The 18,114-nt window shown below is 50.6% G+C and overlaps 3 protein-coding genes across 3 annotated transcripts; all 3 read right to left on the bottom strand.

Annotated features, from left to right (window-relative positions):
• Positions 1-2,778: 2,778 nt before the first annotated feature.
• Positions 2,779-4,976, bottom strand: CFAP107 (cilia and flagella associated protein 107). The gene is made up of 4 exons (XM_070956187.1): positions 4,650-4,976; positions 4,397-4,510; positions 3,378-3,555; positions 2,779-2,984 (listed from the first exon to the last, which is right to left on the bottom strand). Exons 1-4 carry the CDS (start codon positions 4,758-4,760, stop codon positions 2,779-2,781), a joined length of 609 nt encoding a protein of 202 aa, XP_070812288.1. The 5' UTR covers positions 4,761-4,976.
• A 306-nt stretch (positions 4,977-5,282) lies between these two features.
• LOC139325995 (arylacetamide deacetylase-like 4) lies at positions 5,283-8,945 on the bottom strand. Its single transcript, XM_070956069.1, has 4 exons — positions 8,769-8,945; positions 7,958-8,177; positions 7,127-7,190; positions 5,283-6,475 (listed from the first exon to the last, which is right to left on the bottom strand). Exons 1-4 carry the CDS (start codon positions 8,943-8,945, stop codon positions 5,701-5,703), a joined length of 1,236 nt encoding a protein of 411 aa, XP_070812170.1. The 3' UTR covers positions 5,283-5,700.
• Positions 8,946-12,406: 3,461 nt separating this feature from the next.
• LOC139326073 (arylacetamide deacetylase-like 4) lies at positions 12,407-17,615 on the bottom strand. The gene is made up of 4 exons (XM_070956172.1): positions 17,442-17,615; positions 16,596-16,812; positions 13,776-13,839; positions 12,407-13,187 (listed from the first exon to the last, which is right to left on the bottom strand). Exons 1-4 carry the CDS (start codon positions 17,613-17,615, stop codon positions 12,407-12,409), a joined length of 1,236 nt encoding a protein of 411 aa, XP_070812273.1.
• Between the last annotated feature and the right edge of the window lie 499 nt (positions 17,616-18,114).

Raw genomic sequence — 18,114 nt, 5'->3', positions numbered from 1 at the left:
GCATCAGGCTAAACCTGCCAATGTGGGGAATCAGGGCAGGCGCACAGATTGAAATGCAAGGCTGATAAATCCGAGGGCAGCCAGGTACTTTGGTCATTTTTATTTTTTTTTAATTTGATTTATATGCCGCCCTTCTCCGAAGACTCAGGGCGGCTTACAATGTGCTCAGCAATAGCCTTCATCCTTTTGTATATTTATACAAAGTCAGCTTATTGCCCCCACAAACTGGGTCCTCATTTCACCTACCTTAGAAAGGATGGAAGGCTGAGTCAACCTTGAGCCTTGGCGAGATTCGAACCCTGCAGTAATTGCAGGCAGCTGGTCTTAAGCAGCTTAATAACAGGGTGCCTTAAACCCTTGTACTACCAAGGCTCTTCATTGCTGGGCAAGTGGCGATGGGGATCGCGGTGAGGCTGCCCGGTCTGCTGAGAGCAGCAGGATCCCAGGGGGCCTTCTGGGACCCAGGCCTCGATGGAAAATCCTCATTTCCACATTTGGAAACCTGCAATGTGGGAGGATCTACTGTGGACATTTCTGGAGATGTTAAATGGATCCCAGCGATCCACTGCTGGGAGTGTCCAGGCTGTTGGCTTTCTCCCATCCTGACCCTCTTAGAAAAGTACATTTTGTGCTCCAGCTTGCATGCATGCGTTTCCTTATAAACAGCTTCCGTGCCATTTTCTTGGCAACAGTGTGTAAGTGGGAAGGGATTTTTTTAAAAATTCCCAGAGTAGCCCCCAGCCCCCTTCCTCCCTTATGGATCCCCCCCCCAAATATTATCTGCACGTCTTAATCCTCCTCTCCCTGCCTGACATGCCCCCCTGCCCCACCCACCCCCCCACCCCCATGCTCACCAGAGGGAGGGTCTGGGCCTGGCTTCCCCGGAGGGATTCTTGGTGCCCTGCAAACCGGGAATCTGGGCCTCCAAGGACCAGTGATGAGGGGGTAGGGGTGGGTGGTATGGATATTTCAGCACCTCCCTTCGCTTTTAACAGTAGCTGGTGCGAGAGCCTTCCAGGCAGGGTGGATTTGATTTAAATCAAGTCAATTTAAATCACAATTTAAATCACTAGCAAAATGCCTTGATTTAAATCAACTCGATTTAATCATAATTTTTAAAGAGCAACTGTCATCTCAGTCCCAATATTGCAGAATATACAGCCTCATGTTTACATAACTAAGCTCCATTTCATGCTGAATAAACTTAAGTTATGAATGTATCTTAAGTAGAAAACTATCTTTAGATAGATTTTTTACTCCAAAAGCATTTTATTAAAATAAAGTTGATAAAAAATAAATAAAAAAAATTGATTTAAATTTTTTAAAATCTGTTTTTTTTAGAAAAAAAAAAAACCATAGATTTTTATCCACCCTGCTTCTGGGGCTCAGTCCGGGCAGAGTGGGTTCCAAGCGAGACCTCCTGGCTCAAGGCCATCTCTCACACTGACTCGCCCGGCTGCAGGTGGGAGTTTCAATCCCCTCCTTGCAGCAGAGGGACCTTCCCTGGAGGAAAGCCGGGTCAAGTGGTGGTGGTGGTGGTGGATGTGGGCGACTGTGACAATTCAGATTCTAAAAGAGTATTTTCCTCTGAAGCTAAAGTTTTTCTTCGCCCCCAAATGTAGCTCCATAACTGTGACCAATGGAGCATGTGTCTAACCTACGAAAAATTGCATCCTGTGATCTTTGGGTGTTGCGAAAGTTAACTATGTTGGGGGGAGGGGGGCACTGAAGTCAAATTCCAGGGGTTGGGGTAGTCTTTGTTCCGCCTATTTATTTTTCCTTGCCCTGTTCCCCCACCTCCCAACAGATGGAAAATATTTTCAGCATTCTGCTCCCACATCAGAGCTGTCAGCTTTGGAAGCCATATTAGGCCGGAAGCTTCCATGTTGCTACCTTCCCCTGTGTGGGAAAGTAGGAGGGGGGATTTAGTAGAGGGGTTGTCTGTAGACATAATAGCATTCTTCCTGTCGATCAAGGTCAGGGCGATCCTGCATCTGAAGGAGGAGTGGTGGGAGAGCTGTCTCGAGATGGGATGGCGGTTGATTGGAGCATGTGGTCGACTGAGGAGTGAGGGGATGGTTTTGGGGGTTTTGATTTACTGAGGGGAAACACGGACCTCTCAGATTCGGGTTTTCCCAGATGTGCCAGTTTACCTATTCTAGTATATAGAACTTTGAAAAATGCTTGCTTCAGAGTCTTTACTTGGAGTTGGGGTTTTTCTGGAACGCTGACACTAGCAGCCTTTCCTTTCTGTCCTAATCCAACTGCTGTGTCCCCCCCTCCCCCCCAGAAAGAGAACCGTGGAGTCTCCCGGGTGCCCCCAGCAGCTTTATTTGGCCCAGGTGCCAAGGAAGGAAAGCAAGAGAGAGAAAGAGAGAGAGAGAGAGCTCAAAGCCAGGTGGCCTCAAGAGTCCCTGAAGCCGTTCTCAGTGGCAATCCATGCAAGTTTCTCTCCGTTTTCTACATCCCTGGACTTGCGGTTGAGCTAGGAAAGCATTACATCCGGAACTGGAGCAGGATGCTGTCCGGTTCTTTAAACTCCTCCTGGTCTCTTCCTCTGTCTATCGGGTGACTTGTGGAAAAGCTGTGCTGAGGCAATTCAATGCGCAAAGGCAACACGGCTTCGATTTGTGCTTTATGGCGCCAGTTCCCTCACCGTAAAGCTTCCAACTCTCTTTATTCCTGCAAAGAGCTGGAGCTTCTCCTCAGGAGAATGCCCTCCGCCGCCTGGCTGGGCAAACCGACACCCCCGCCCCCCCCGGGAGGCTTCTGCTCTTCTCAGGCAGGGGCATCTAGGCTTCTGAGCAGCCACTGCTTGCGGCTCTGCTCCAGGATGCGCCTCGTGTCCGGCCGCTGGCGAGGGGCGTATGCCGAGGCGAGAGGCTTGGGGTAGGAACTGTGGTAGATGCTCTTGCCCACTTCCGGCTCTTTACCATGCCAGGTTTTCATCAAGTGCTCCAAAAGTCCGTAGTTGGTTGGGGGCTCTGAAAAGAACGTTATTTCAGGGGGTGGGGGGAAATGAAATAAAGGGGAGGACGGAATGGGAAAGGAGGCTGTAACTGTCCCCAGATTTTTACCAGGGACCTGAGCAGTGATAGAGGAGCTGAGGCAGCAAAGCTTAAGGCCTCTGAGGCTGAACCAAGGCAGGTGGACCTTTCCTCCTGCATGCTGGAGGGGGCCCTGGGGATGAGGGGATTCCTCCCTCATTTCTCTGGAGACCTGCTTCAATTCCCACTTGTCCCATCGCAGCTGGCAAGCAAACGTCAAGCTGCTGCTCTTGCAGACTCCACAGGTATTCCTGGAGACCCCTGCCCAGCCTTCTAGCACAGGAGCCCACCAGCCCACCCCTCACTGCCCTCCGTCCTCCCGGGACCTACCAACAAGGGGGTAGTCTGATTTCTCTGGTGTCCAGGCCAGTTTGTGCCTGTCCCATGTGCGGAGTGGAGGCAGGTGGGGGTTGTGGCCATGTCTGTTGTATTGATCGTCGTACTGCGAGACCAGATGCTGATGCCTGGCTTCTTCACAGTGGGTCAAGATATACTTCCTTGGCAGGCCCTAAAAGGCAACGAGTGGCATTTGAAGATGGTGAGCCTGACAGAAGAACAGGCTGAAGATGCCCCTCCCGTCATGGGGGGGGGGCTGGCTGGCTAGGTGAACTGGGATTGGTGGGCCTGGACTGGGGAGGGCAGAATCCAGAGTCAGACCTGTGGTGACAGTTTGGGAAAGCCGAAATGTAGCCCAAAATGTCATGGCTTGGCTGAATGGAGCCACGGTGGGATGAAGCCCAGGCTTGGAGGCAGGGGACCTGGGAGGGAAGAGCTCCAGAGTTCTACTTACCTTTACTACCGGTTTGCAATGGGATCGTACGCGCTTGCTTGCTTCGCTCGTGCGTGCATTCGCCAAGCTTCTGCACATATCGCCTATGATGACATTTGGGGCGGTGGGCGGAGCCTCCTGCCGGTTTTACTACTGGTTCTTGCGAACCGGTCCAAACCGGAGGCAACTCACCACTGAAGAGCACCCAGAGGCTGGCCTGCAGGGCACAGGGCGGGTGCACGTGCTCGGGGCCAAACATAAAAGGGGGCTTTTGAGTCGCCTGCCAAGTTCGGTTTGCTTTAACCTCGATTGGTTTTCGGTGGGTTTTCTTGGCATGTAGCTCAGCCCTCTGGTTAGTGTTTGGTTTGGTGTCTTGTGCACACTCAGGAAACGCCTCTGTTCTCTGCCACAGTTAAGTGCAATGCGTGAATGCAGCCCATATGTGGCTCAGTGTGAAAGAAGGGGTGACAGCAGGGGTGGTCCCCTTCTCAACTGTGGCTGGAATTGCACAGCCTTCCCAGTCCAGGCAGGACATGGATCTGAAAGGCCCCAAGTTTGGATCAGGACTCCGGTAACTCACCTCCAGCCGCTTCATAAGCCTCCGCATCACGGTTCGGTCTGGGGTCCCAGTGGGGAAAGGGATAAAATCTTGTTTGAAGGTACTTTGACCGGTCCCCTCATTATCACGGACAAACTAAAAGAACCCAGGTAAACAGCCATCACTGAAACAAAGCTGAGATCACCCTTTGGGAAACCACGGTTTCTGATTTCCTGTGCTAACTAGCTTGGTGCGCCCCCTCTCCCCCCCCCCCCCGGGAGGGGATCTTCCTTACCCTTCTTCTCTCCTCTCCCCAGTTTCCAATCAGCACTTTGGTTGAGTACTTTGGCTCCACCTTCCAGCTGGGGACGGTGCATTCCTGGACATCTCTGCATAGATTGATCATGTTCACCTTCCTTTCTCCGTCTCTGGCCAAGAGCTTTTAGGGGTTCCTTTGTGGCCTTCCTTCATCTCAGGTTCTCCATTGTTGCCCATCGCCTTGGTTACCCTCCTGTGACACGGGTAATGGGGGATTCTGTTGTGATGCAATCCCTGGGCTTGTTCTATGGGGGTTCAGGGCTATGGGGCCAGATGCCCAGGGGACGCTTCTAGCTCCATGGCAAGCCTGGATGACGATCAGGAGGATAAACGGGAGAATATCTCTGGTGTTGGGGGAGCCTCTTTTATCTGCACGTGGGATGCAACTCAAAGCTGTAGCCTTTCATGTGCAGAAGCTGAAGGCGTCAGCCTCCCCGCAGGTTCTTTTTTTCCAGCTCCTCCCCCCTTTTTTTGGTTTTGCCTGAACCTGGTCAATTACACCTGCCTGGCAAACGGGTTATATACAAGACTAAGTTGCCATGTTCATATAACAGAGCAAGTCAGCTGTATTTTATTCCTGAATTGCAAGCACACAAATCTACATGGCCATTTCAAAAATGTTGTTTCTAACATTTATTATTCAGTCTCCAAATAATCTTGAGTCTCAGTGTGCAAATAAAACAAAATGAATGCCCGGACGTCTATGTGAAATACCACAATGAGCCAATCATTTGGAATAGCCCGTTAAAACAGCAGACACCAAGTCCAGTACCATCGGATGGTATGACGTGGCTGTGTTTCGTGGCCAGCCATGCCACCATGAAGCCGGCATGGAAAACTCCCTTCTGGCCGAGAGAGTCTCATTGGGTTCTCTTGTCTGTGATGGGAAGCATAGGCAGAATCTGCTAGGCCACTGTTTAAATTCCAGAGCGATTCAGCTTTTGTGCTCAGGCTAGTCCTAACTGGACTGAATTTGTGACAAGTACAAGTTTTCTACTTCCTGACCGAATATTGTTATTCTTGTTGGTTCACAAGCCTTTAATGAAGCTGACAATATCATCCACTCCCTTTTTCCCGGATGGGAAACCGAGCCAGCCTCTCTCAAAAAAGTCTATAATCCCGTGGAATCCGTTCGCAAGATGGCACCAGGTCACCGGGACCTGCTGGTCTTCCAGGCGCTTCTTGTAGAGCAGGCCATCGTCTCTCAGGACGTCATATTCACAGGTCAGAATGAAGGTCTCGGGAAGCAGCGAGAGGACGGCCTCTTCCTCCAGAAGCGGTGAGCATTCAGGTAAAGTCAGGCTCTGAAGGGCCCCGTAGACATCCTCTTTGGGAGAAAGGCAGGAGGTGGGCTTATAGCCCCTGGCCTTAAACTCCTTCTGGAGGTGGTCCGCACTCAGCCACTTCCTGTACTGCACTCTTAGCTTCATCGGGACGTGCGACCCTTCCAAGATGTCTCCCAGGTGTGAAGCATCTCCCATCGAGCGCTGCAGCAGGTAGAAAGCGGCCCGTTCTCGGAACAGAAGCGGCACAGCCCGGTTCTGCTGGTAGGAAGGCAGGTTGAAGTCTACCGCTTGGAGCACAGGACAAAGGAGGATCTGAGCGCGCACTTTGGTGGGGCCCAATCTACTTGCTAAGATTTGGCAGACCCTGGCAGCGAGATTCCCGCCTGCCTCATTTCCAGCAAGGACGACCTGGCTGCTGTCCACCCCGTAGTCCTCCGCGAACTTCAGAAAGTGAGTGCAGGCAGCAAGGCAGTCGTTGAGCTGGGCAGGGTGTCTGTGCTCAGGAGCCAAGCGGTACCTGTAGGGAAGGAGGTGCACATGAACCGGAGGAAGACTTTGACCTGCTCCCTCAAGACGGGGTGAGGGTGGGGAAAGATGAGAAGCAGAAACCCTGGGCAATAAGATGAGAAGCCCCCCCCCCCCGGTTGCCTCCCCCCAACGATTGAGAAGAGCGCTGGGAAAGCCTTCCCTTCCAGAAGGACTGTCTGCACTAGGAATATCTGCCTGGCAGCTCTTAGTTGGCCAGGCCCAGCCCCTCTTGCTTTGGGTGACCTCCCGGTCTGGCCCTTAGGCTTTATTTGCCAGGTACAAGGGGGCCCCACCCAAGGCCCACGCACCCACCCACTCAGCCATCCACACGGGTCCTTTCACTTCCGCCCTCCCCAGCCATGGCGCAAGGGGTTCAGGTGCCCAGCCCATCTCTGGAAGGGGACGGCTGCTGGTTTAGGACCCCTGATTTTCATTTCTCCTTCAGGGGGGAGTCTTGCTCCATTTGCTTATATCAATGAAGGGACATGGCGGTGACTGTTGGGGAGATCCAGCTAAGATTTCTGGGGATGTTGGTTGGGTACCCTGGCCTCGCAAAGCTGGTGGCTCGTTCTCTTGGGCTGTCTTCTCTGCACTCCCAGGATCTGGGGTAAGAATACAAACCCCACTTTGGATGACTTACGCCACGGACACAACCACCGAATCGCTTTCTCGGGCCAAGTAACAGCAGAGGTGCTCCTGGCTCCCTGAAAGAAAAGATCACTGGCATGACTGACTGGAAAGACAGCGCTTGAGCCTCCCTTCATTGGGTAGAAACCGCCCAAAAATATTTCGTCAAGTTCCTCTGAGAAACAAGTCCTGAAGGGCAAATGGTCCACCAGTGCCTTGTAGGCACGAAGGCAGCAAAGTCCTTCCCTTGGATCCCTTCCTTTCAATCAACTGGTTGCTTCCAAATAGATCCAGTAGTTCATGTACAGAAATCTACCTTTTTCTTTCTTTCCTGATTTGGATCAGTTTAGTTTGGCAATTCAGTTCTGAAATCCAACTACCCTCAGTTTAGGGAGCTGATCTGAATTATTCAGTACACTCAACATGAAGGATCCCAATGGGGTCAGATCAGCAAAGAATTAAACATTCTCTCTCTCTCTCCCCCCCTCCCCCTCTGAATACCGCTAATGTGTGGGAGTTGAATACAATGTTGGGCCAAATCAGAGTTGAAATCCAACAGGTTCTGATAGGTTCTGGAGAACCGGTAGCGGAAATTTTGAGCAGTTTGTAGAACCGGCAAATACCACCTCTGGCTGGTCCCAGAGTGGGGTGGGAATGGGGATTTTGTAGTATCCTTCCCCTGCCTTGCCCACCAAGCTAACACCACGCCCACAGAACCGGTAGTAAAAAAAATTGGATTTCACCACTGGACTGCGCTTTCTCTGTGGGGACAGCCTTCCGCGTGAGCAAAGCCCCGCGTTCCTCTTTCCTTTGGAGGCGGCGGACCTCCGGCGACGGGACTCACCCAGGCTGCCGAAGAGCCAGCCCCCTCCGTGGAAGTACACGATGCCCTTCCTGGGGCCGGCGGCGGAGGGCGCTTTGGGCAGGTAGAACCGGACAGGGATGCCCTCGAAGGCGGCGTCCTGGATGCAGAGGGCGGCGTCTCTCCTCCTCGTCCAGGCGTTGCGCACAAACCGGACGAACTGGATCTGGCTGCAGAGATGCAGGTTCTCCAAGATCCGTCCCTTTCAAGGGGGAGCAAAGCAGGTGCTTCAGCGGTTGGGCCGCCTCGGAGCGCCCTGGAGCAGGGAAGCGGCCAGCCACCCGCGGAAAGCCCAGCTTGGCCCCGTGGGGGTCCTCGGCCTTCCCTCCCCCCCTTCAGGGGTCTGGCCGGGGCCCTTAAAGCGTGGGGGCTGCCTCGGCCGCCTCCCTCGCTGCCAGGCAGCGCGCTACTTTCCTCGGGCTTCCGAAGCCCGGAGATTTTAGCGAGGGGTTCTCCAGGAGGGGCGGTGCCCGCTCGCCCCGGGCTGCCCTTGGAGACGCGCCTCAGGCGCGGCTGTCCCGAGGGCGGCCGGTTTCTTGGGCGCGCCCCGGGACCCCCAGCTTAGGTCGCTCCACCGAGGGAACTCCAGACCGGCTTCATCGGCCCGGGGAGGGGCGCAGGCGGGATCCTCTCGACTCCCCGCCAGGCTATGCCCTCTTTCCGCGCATCGGCAGCACCGCGGCTCTTCGGCAGAGCCTCCCCGGCCCCAGAAGCCTTTCCTCCCGTGGAGCACGGGCTGCGGCCGGCCGCCTGCCTGCCTGCCTCCCTCGGAGCCGCCTGCTCGCCTTCTCACCAGGACCGCGACCCCGATGCGGCAGGCGTGGATGACGCGGAGCCTGGCCGGCTGCTCCAGCCCGGCCGGCAGCTCAGAGTTGGTGGCCTCGAAATAGATGCTGCCCAGCACCAGCAGGATCAGGGCGGCCAGCCCCGCCGCGCCCACCAGCGCCAGCAGCGCCTGCGGGAAGCCCATCGCCGAAGGAGGGAGAGCCGCCGCCGCCGCCGCCGCAGCGCTGGGCCTCAAGCTTTGCGGGCGGAGCGGAGCGCCCTCGGACCACACCTCCCATCCTGCTCGGCCCCTTTTCCGGATTCAGGCGGGGCTTGTTGCTCTTAGGACGGGAAGTCGCCCCTGCAGCCCCTCCGACGAGGACCAGGTGACCCCTGAATCTGACCCCTTCCACCCCCCCCCCGCAGAAGCCAGCCCAAAAGGAGCCCTTCATCCTGGCCTCGAGGGAGGGTCAGCAACTGGACAAGCAGCCGTTCCCACCCCATAGGATTGGAGTGCTGCTTCTGCTGGAGGAAGAGAGGACCTCCATGAGGGGGGCAGCACCCTTAAGAATGCCTGCCGGCCATTGGAGGGGGGGGGAGCTCATTTCAGACCTCCAGCTCTGTCCCAAAGAAGGCAGACCTAGCCTTCTCTAGTTGGTGCTTGGCATGAAAGGATCTTCCAGCATCATCCGAGCCCCGGGCCATGATTTGCTCAACCACACTGCCCTGGTTGCTGCTTCTGTGCTTTGTAGTAAATGGTGAAATCCAATTTTTTTTATTACCAGTTCTGTGGGTGTGGCTTGGTGGTGGATATTGCAAATCTCTATTCCCACCTGACTCCTGGGACAAGGATATTGCAAAATCTCCATTCCCATCCCACTCTGGGGCCAGCCAGAGGTAGTATTTGCTCCGAACGACTCAAAATTTCCGCTACCGGTTCTCTAGAACCTGCTGGATTTCACCCCTGTTTGTAGTTCTGAACTGATATGGATCTCAGAATTGGGGGCTGGCAAGGTCTTGTTGGATGAAAGCTCCTGCCCTGGCATTGTCCTCCCCTGCATAAATCTAAAGTAGGAACAGGAAGGAGATTACAGTAGTAAATCCAGCCCTTCTGCTCAAGGGAGCCTGTCCAGGTTTACCGGAGGATGGAGAGTCTCGGCCTTCACAGTTTCATCAGGAGGCAAGTGATGGTAAATCTGTCCTAAAACTGGGACAGATATTTCTGCTCAGGTTCTGATAGGCACCTGGCATATTACGGGGGTGATGGTGCCAGGTGACTCTGTGCCAGGAGAGTCTCTCTCTTCCTCTTCCTTTTCCTTTCTTTTCCCTAAGAAAGATGTGCTGACCTCCTTGTGGCCCCGGAAGTGCCCAGCGAGAGGCTTGGCACGAGGCCTCAAGATCTCTGCAGTGCAAAGAGGGAGGCAGGGCTGCCAAAAATCCCCCCCATCGTTTTATCGGGGACGCCATATGGAAACGAAGGCTGTGTTTTTAGCCAAGTATCTTAGCCAAGGCATCATTTTTCTTGGAGCTCTTGTCTACACGGGTGACCCTTGGGATCTAGGGTGAAATACGTGGGTGCATTTGGCATTAGGGAGTGCCGCGAATACGAGCAGCCGGGCTAGGTTTGAATCCACCAGCGTCAGAAAGGCAGAAGAAAAACCCTCCTTGGAGACTTGGAGTGGGACTTTTTTTGTCCTTTCAGGTCAAGTGAAGGTTCTCAGGTTCCCTGGTTCAGGGAACCTGAGCCTATGCCTATGTTCCTATGCGAGGAGGGAACAAACAGAGCAGGAAAACACTGATAAAACACTGATAAGGTGTTTCGGTGTTTGCTTTGCTCCGTCTGGTGGTTTTCCAGCCACCTTGAAGCAGAAGAACAAGAAGAGAAGGGGAAGAAGGGGAATTCTCAACGCCGGTATAAAATAAGGCAAGATTTTTTATTAAACCAGAGAAGGCTTTCCAGAAAGACAAGCATTTGAGTTTCCAAGAATTTGGGTCAGAACAAGCTTGACCCAGGCTGTAGTGTTTCTTCCGGCCTCTTGGCTTCCATTCCCACTAGACCTACTTGCAACAACCACAGAAAACCAAAGGCATCATAAGAGAACACTTTGCAAGGCTCTGCTGAGATTCCTTTTGCCTTTTGTTTTATTGGTGCAGAGAAGGGCACGGACCACCATAAACCCTCACCCAAGAGAGTCCATCCAACTAGCACCTGCATAGACATGGAGGGGGGGGGGAAAGAGATACTTCCAACCCCTCCCAGAGAGGGAGAGGTCATGATCTTCCAATGAAGGAAGGAGAGATGCACAGGCTGGTCAGTCCCCGGAGGAATCTCTGTCAGGGGCAGGTCTTCATAACTGGCCCAGGCCAAGAGCAGGAAGGTCCATAACAGCCTTGACTGACTTGACTGCTGGCATTTGGTCAGTCCTCAGACATGAATATCCTCTGGGAGTCTGGAGGTCAAGAGAGCGTCTCTCCTTGACATGGCTGTGGTTGGGTTCCCCGAGCCGTAGGGCCCTTCGGTATACTGTGGAATAGGTGAGCTGATATTCCTGGTTGTTGAAACAGTGCAGTCTGACTCCATCCTTTCCTGAATTGGCTGCGATCCAAACATTGGTTGCTATCGATACGTGGCACCTCAGATGCTGAGCCTCGACATATGTTTTGGTGGGCAGGGGAGCAGAAGGAGTGTTGGGTGAGCCGAGAAGAGCCGCGGCTGATCAGGGGAACCCTTCCCTTGTGAGCAGGGTGAACAGAGTGTCTTCTCAGGGAAGGCCAAAGGTTCCCTATGGAGTTGTTTGTTTACCTCCATGAGGTCTCAGAGAGGCCATCTCTTCTCTAAGCCAATCTGCTTCCTGGCATGCTCTCTCCCAGCTGAGTCACTGCAGAGACAGGCCACAAGCATCTGATGCTGGCAGAGAAGCAGAGGCCGTGCCCTGATCAGCATAATTACAATGCTCCCGGGCTGAGAAGTCAGCACCAGGCCTCTCGCATTTCTGCAGTTGCTCAACGTGGCCTACTGGAGCCCCGCCTTGATAAGCCAGGGTGGACCCCTTGCTCAGCAGCCCTGGATGCAAGAGAGGTAGATTTGCTCTGCGGGTCTCTAGGAGGTTACACTGAAAAGAATGAATTCACACACACACACACACACACACACACACACACACACACACACCGAGAGGACTTTCTTTGATTCTCAATCTGAAATTGCTCCTGGGAGGAGTTGGTCTTCCTGTGCTTCTTATGTCAGGAGTGGCTGAGGGGCCCAGGTGTGAAGATCCTTTTTTTCCAGGCATAGTCCCTCTCCGACCCTCCCTGGCTGGCGCACACACACACACACACACACACACACACACACACACACACACACACACCAGATCAGGGTGGCAATGGTGGGGATCATCACACAACCTCTATCACTATTATAGAGGACCTCTGTCTTGAGAAGCAGCTGGGTGGCCATCTTCTTCAAGAGTTCTTCTGAGCCGGGGAGTCCCTTTGATGTTAAGAGCTGCATTCCGGTGAAGAGGAACCCCCCTCCCTCTGGGGTTGATTGACCAGCACTTGAGCAGTTTTTCCTAAGGGGAGCACAAGTCTGAGTCCCTGAATTCTCTGCGTTTTAGGACTAAGATGAAAAGGTAATGCCTCACTCTTGGTTTCATTTTGGCCTCACAAGCGTCTGATAAAATCGGTGACATCATGGACAACCCTTTTTGCTGAAGGAAAGGACAGGATGCCATAGCCAAAAAGGGGCATTATTCCATGCATGCCATTCTCAACATGGCTCCAGGTTACTGGCACACCATTGTCCATCAGCCGCTTCATGTACAGCAGCCCGTCATCTCGAAGGACATCAAACTCGCAGGTCAAAAGGAAGGTCTGAGGGAGCTTGCAGACGACCTCATCTTCAGCCAGCAAAGGGGAAAAAGTCTCTGACAGCATCTCTTTCAGTTCTTCATACAGCTGAGGGTTAAAATTAGACAAAGAGTGGTCTTGTTCTGTGTAGCCCCTGACTTTGAACTGTTCGGGGATGTTGTTGGCATTCACCCACTTCTGGTACTTCAGTCGGGTGGCCTTGGGGACATGGCTGCTCTTCAGAAGATCATTTATAAAGGAAGTTGGCTTGTTAAGGTAGCGGCAGCAAAAGTAGGCAACCATTTTTCTCCACAAGAGGGGACTTCTGCAGTTCTGCTGATAGGATGGCAAAGACAAATCCATGGCCTGAAGTCCTGGGTAGATCAGCGCTTGAGCACGGACCTTGGGAAGGTCTCTGCGGTCTACCAGTAACTGGCAAACGCGTGTGGCAAAATTAGCTCCACAACTGTCTCCGGAAATGATAATACGGGAACCGTCTATGCCATAATCTTCTGCGTGTTTCATGAGGTAGACAGCAGCCTTCAGACATTCAGTATACTGGTTTGGATAAGGATTCTCTGGCGCAAGTCCATACCTAAAAGGAGCAGAAAATGACTTGTTATGGATTCTTGGAGCATTTATGAATTCAATCTTCACTTTCTTTTGTAACAGTTTGTTTTAAAAAAATGTAAGATGGAACCACACTCTTGCAATTATAGTGAGCTTTTATAAAAGCAATGATTCAAGATAGTACTAAGTAACTTTTGTTTTTAAGGAGTGGAATCTAAAAATGTCCATGAGAAATTATGAAAGTTATCCAATAAACATAAGGACTAGGTGAATTAATTCTGAGTAAAACTCAACAAAATTGTTGGACACCCAATTCCAAGGATATGTCAGGGAATTGCGCAGCAAGCGTCCAAATGAAGTCAGAGACGCTTAAACAAATTTATATTTTTATATAAATAACTATTTTTCATCTACATTTACAGCAAACAAGGTAGTCAGGCCACCAGGGGCACCGTGAGGTAAATCACTTATGTGTTGTGGAGAGCAGTCGGATGGACCGGTGCCTTACCTTTGCTTACTTATACAAGGCTGTCAGCCTGGACCATAATTTTAGAGCCCTCCCCCCCCACCCCCCCATTGCTGCAGGTTAGAGAGGGAAAGAGGCGACACTCACCCAACCGCCACCACGGTTGCATCCCCCTCTTTGGCCATGTGGCGCAGGATTCTTTCGTAGGCATCTGAAACAAGCAGCGGAAAGTTGCACTGGATAAAAACTCACTCCTGCAAACCCCTTTCTTTCCCTGCCTGAAGCCTCGGGGGAAGATTTGCTGAAGGCAAGCGGTCACACAAAGGATGGCCACGTTCACTGCTCAGCTCTCCTGCTTTTGGGATACTTTGTCAGAGGGCAGCTATGGGGGGAATCCCCCAGGTGGATTGTGGTGAAGGGGAGCAGAGAGCAAAGCAAACTGAGGTTTTAATACAGTTGGGCCTCTCGGCTTTCATCCTCAGAACAACTCAGATACGCTCAGGAAACAGGGAATCCCGTGTTTAGGTGAGTTTGCTCTTTTCAGCTGTTCGGTTAAGGTAGTTTGGTGACCCTTTGTCTAGAAAAAGCTCTGTTTGTTTCACTTACACTAGTGGAAGCCTCCAGGTCTACACAAGGCGAAGGAAGACATATGAATCTGACAGGGAGACCTGGTTGGATGGCCAAAGTGCCAAAGTAATAATGGGTTAGTATCATTTTTGTTATTGTTTACAGATGATATAGCCATAATAACTAAAACTGACAAGGAAGCCATAGATATTGTTAAACGGTTACAAACCAAATTTAAGATCAGATCAGAAATTTAGGAAATATTAGGCATTATTTGGGTCTAGATATCAATCAAACAGGTAGAGGTTATAAAATATCTCAATCTAGCAAAATAAGCCAAATGTTGAAACTTTATGGCATGGAGCTATGTAAGCCAGCTAAAATGCCTATGCCACAGGATTTTCAACAAGGAGAAATCCAAAGTCCTAAATTTAGTAAGGAGATCTACCAGTCTCCTATAGGTAGTCTATCTTATATAAGCAATTGGTCGAGACCTGATATTTCATTTGGAGTAAACCAATTAGCGAGATATAATGCAGAGCCAACTGATAGGCATTGGGAGGCCGCAAAGCGTATATTCTGAAGATGACGATGCATTATGCATTGTATCTAGAACCTAGCAATGATTTAGTATTGAGCGCATATGCTGATGCCAGTTTTGCTACTGATTTGACCACCAGAAAATCCACATCGGGTATAGCTATCATGTTAGACAATTGTTTGATTGGCTGGAAATCAATTCGTCAAAAACATATTAGTCTATCTACTATGGAGGCAGAATTCTCATGTTTGTCACTAGTTTGTACTGATCTGATTTATTACAAACAACTAATGATGAATATTGGTTGGATTATCCAATTGTAATACATGAAGACAATCAAGCTGCTATAAAAATGGCAACAAATTTTGCAGTTAAAACTAGATCTAAGTATACTGACATTCGGTATCTGAATGTTCGGCAGTGTATCCAAAGCAACATGGTTAAGTTGGAATATTGTATGTCGGAAGACAATATTGTTGATAATTTTACCAAAGCGCAAGGTGATATCAAACATAAAACGTGTTGTGAAAGCTATGCATTAAGAATCTAAACTGTATATATTGACCTGTCCAAAGGGGAGAACGTTAGGATATGGTTTGAGCCTAACAAGTTGTCCAGGCAATATATGTGTTCTGTGACTTTAATATGAATATGTATTGTGTGACTTTAAAGTTTTAATGCTGATTCATTGTAATGCTGAGTCATGCTGTAATTAGATAATTACTGATTGTAAGCATACTTAAGAAAGGTACTATAAAGTATTCAGTTGATGATATGCTACCATAGTGTGTGGAGTTGCTACCATTGTGCTATCATCGTTGGATGGATCTGCTACTATCGTGGTTTGTGAACCAGAGTGAGTTTGTTATTCTAACCAACTACTGTTTGTGCGGTAAGAAGATTTTGTATCGCTGGACTGATTTAACTGGCAAAGACTTGGATTGATTTAAAGACTATGAGATTGTTTTTTCCCTATAAAGTAAACTTTTGATAAACCAGTTTGGACATCTCTTATTCATTGCTGTCAGCAACATTTCTCTGTGCTCTACTCTGCTGGTTGGTAACACAACAACAATATCCTTAACAGCCTTTGCATTGCATTTAGGGAAGTAGGATCACTAGAGAGCTCTTGGTTTAGTGTGAACAGTTGTATCTGTTTCTGTGTGTGTGTGTGAGAGAGAGAGGGAGACAGAGAGAGAGAGAAAGAGAGAGAGAGAGACGGAGAGAGAGAGAAAAAAAAAAAACAAAGAGGGAGAAACATTGAATGAGGTGGAATGCCAGGCGACTTCATGAAATCTCCATGGTTTGTTTCAACCCAGGGGTGAAATGCTACTGGTTCATTCCAGTTCAAGCGAACCAGTAGTGCTAAAAACTACAGTTTTGGGAAAACCGATAGTAAAAAAAAAAGCTCCTGGTTTGGTTGAACCGGTAGATAGCTCCTGGTTCAGTTGAACTGGCAGTTTAAAAAGCTACCGGTTCCTCCGAACCGGTATTTTTGATGAACAGTTGTGCAGGGTTTAATTTGCTAGAAAGCAGGAAATCCTGCTTTCTAGTGAAGCTAAATCACAGGGCACAGCTGATCCCCCCCCTCGCTATTCTACTTATCTCCCCAAGCCTCCTTTTGGCGCGTATTGTGTATATGGATGCGCACACAGCATGCATTTGGTGCGTGGCGTGGATAAGCGGCCAGCGAACTGTTAGCAAACTGGTTTGGATTTCACCACTGCGCCAACCTGAAAAGTTTTTGCCATTACGTGGGAAGTGTTTAGGGTTCCAGCTATCATTGCCCTGAGATTGCCTAACCTTCTTGGCTTTGCTGTCCGAGGTTGGCTTGGAATTTTGGCCTTTTTTGGCCTTACCGATGCTTCCGAAAACGCCCGCTCCTCCATGGAAGTAAAGCACAGCTTTTCTTTTCCTAGTTGGCACCGTTCTGGACGAGTAGGTCCTCACTGGCACCCCATCAAATTTCTGGTTCTGAATGACAAGGGACGGATCCCTACACGGAGGTACTCCGGTAGTCCAAAGCCGTAAAACATCAAGGACGCTGCACAAACCCAGCTCCTCTAAAATAATTCCCTGTTGGCAAAGCACAGAAGAGGAGAATTTAATTTTGGGAGACCATCTTAATATTTTACTGCAGAGAGCTGGTATTCCTAAACCCGCATGGTACCCACAGCAGGTAGAGGGTCCTTCAGAATGAAAGAATGGGCATCGTGGTGTGACAACCCAGGCTCTGTGCCTTTTGTATGTGGATGTGAGGCAGAGTTTGCATTTCAGTGTTGTCATGCATCCTGTTGCTCTCCCTTCAACACATACCTGAAGTGCCCAAATTAAAGTGAGTTAGGCTGTAGTAGGTCGCAGTTATGGCAGACTAGATGTAGCAGGACATTAAACTTTGCAAACTGGAGTACCTCCATAAGCTAGAAGTGCCCTATCATACTGAAGGGAGCTGGCTGGGCATCATGGGACCTCCAGCTCAACCAGCTGGAGGACTTCAGTGGGGGAATGCTGCCTTTTACAGAGGGAAGTCCTCCTCCTTCAGGCTTCCAAATCTGGACAGCTGAACCAGTCACAACTTCAGGAAACTGTTTCTGTTCCATTGATGTGGATGTTCATAAATTCAGGTCAATTCTAATCTTTTAAGAAAAGGTTAAATCAATGCAATTCTTCTCTCCCAGTTCATGAAAAAAGAAATGAAACCTTACCAAAATTAACCCTGTGACAAACATCGTCTGGCAGATGCGGGCCTTCAGGGGTTGATCGATCCCAGGAGGAAACACGGTTCCAGCGTACTGGATAAGGACCGAGAGCAGAAAGACAGCTGGGTAGATGGCACCTGCAACAAGAAGGCAGGCCAGGAACTTCCTGTAGGATACCATTGTGCCTCTCCTGAGACAGGTTCTCCTCCTCTGCCAAGCTGCCCGTGGAGGCTGTGAAGAGCCCGTTGGCTGATCCATGGAGAAATAGATGGTCCAGGATTGATAAGGGGAGGTTGATCTTCTCTTCCCCGCCCATTCTGTGCTTCGCCTACAGGAAGAACAGAGCAGGGAGGAAGGTGTGATGGGAGGCAGCACTGGGTCCATCCCTGCAGTTGGCAGGAGGTCCAGGTGTCCAGGTAGACCCGTTAGTGCAGGGATTCTACAGGCTTCTCTTTGGGCCAATATCTTCTCAGCAGTTCTCCTGCCATCAGCTGGGCATCGAAATCCCACCTGGTCACCATGCAGATTTAATCCCCAACCTTCTGTTGATTTTTAAATCGATTGCTGCATCATCTCGCTCCTTTCCCATCAATTCTCGGGATTGTAGTGGTGTTAACGTTGTTAATTTAGCCATGGTTGTGGTCCTTATATGGATAATTTTTTGCCCATGAGCCATGAC

This window comes from Pituophis catenifer, unplaced genomic scaffold (genome assembly GCF_029215685.1).
Source record: "Pituophis catenifer annectens isolate HBS135680 unplaced genomic scaffold, rPitCat1.0.hap2 SCAF_18, whole genome shotgun sequence".
NCBI classification, from domain to species: Eukaryota; Metazoa; Chordata; class Lepidosauria; order Squamata; family Colubridae; genus Pituophis; species Pituophis catenifer.
This window is presented reverse-complemented; position numbering and strand designations above follow the sequence as displayed.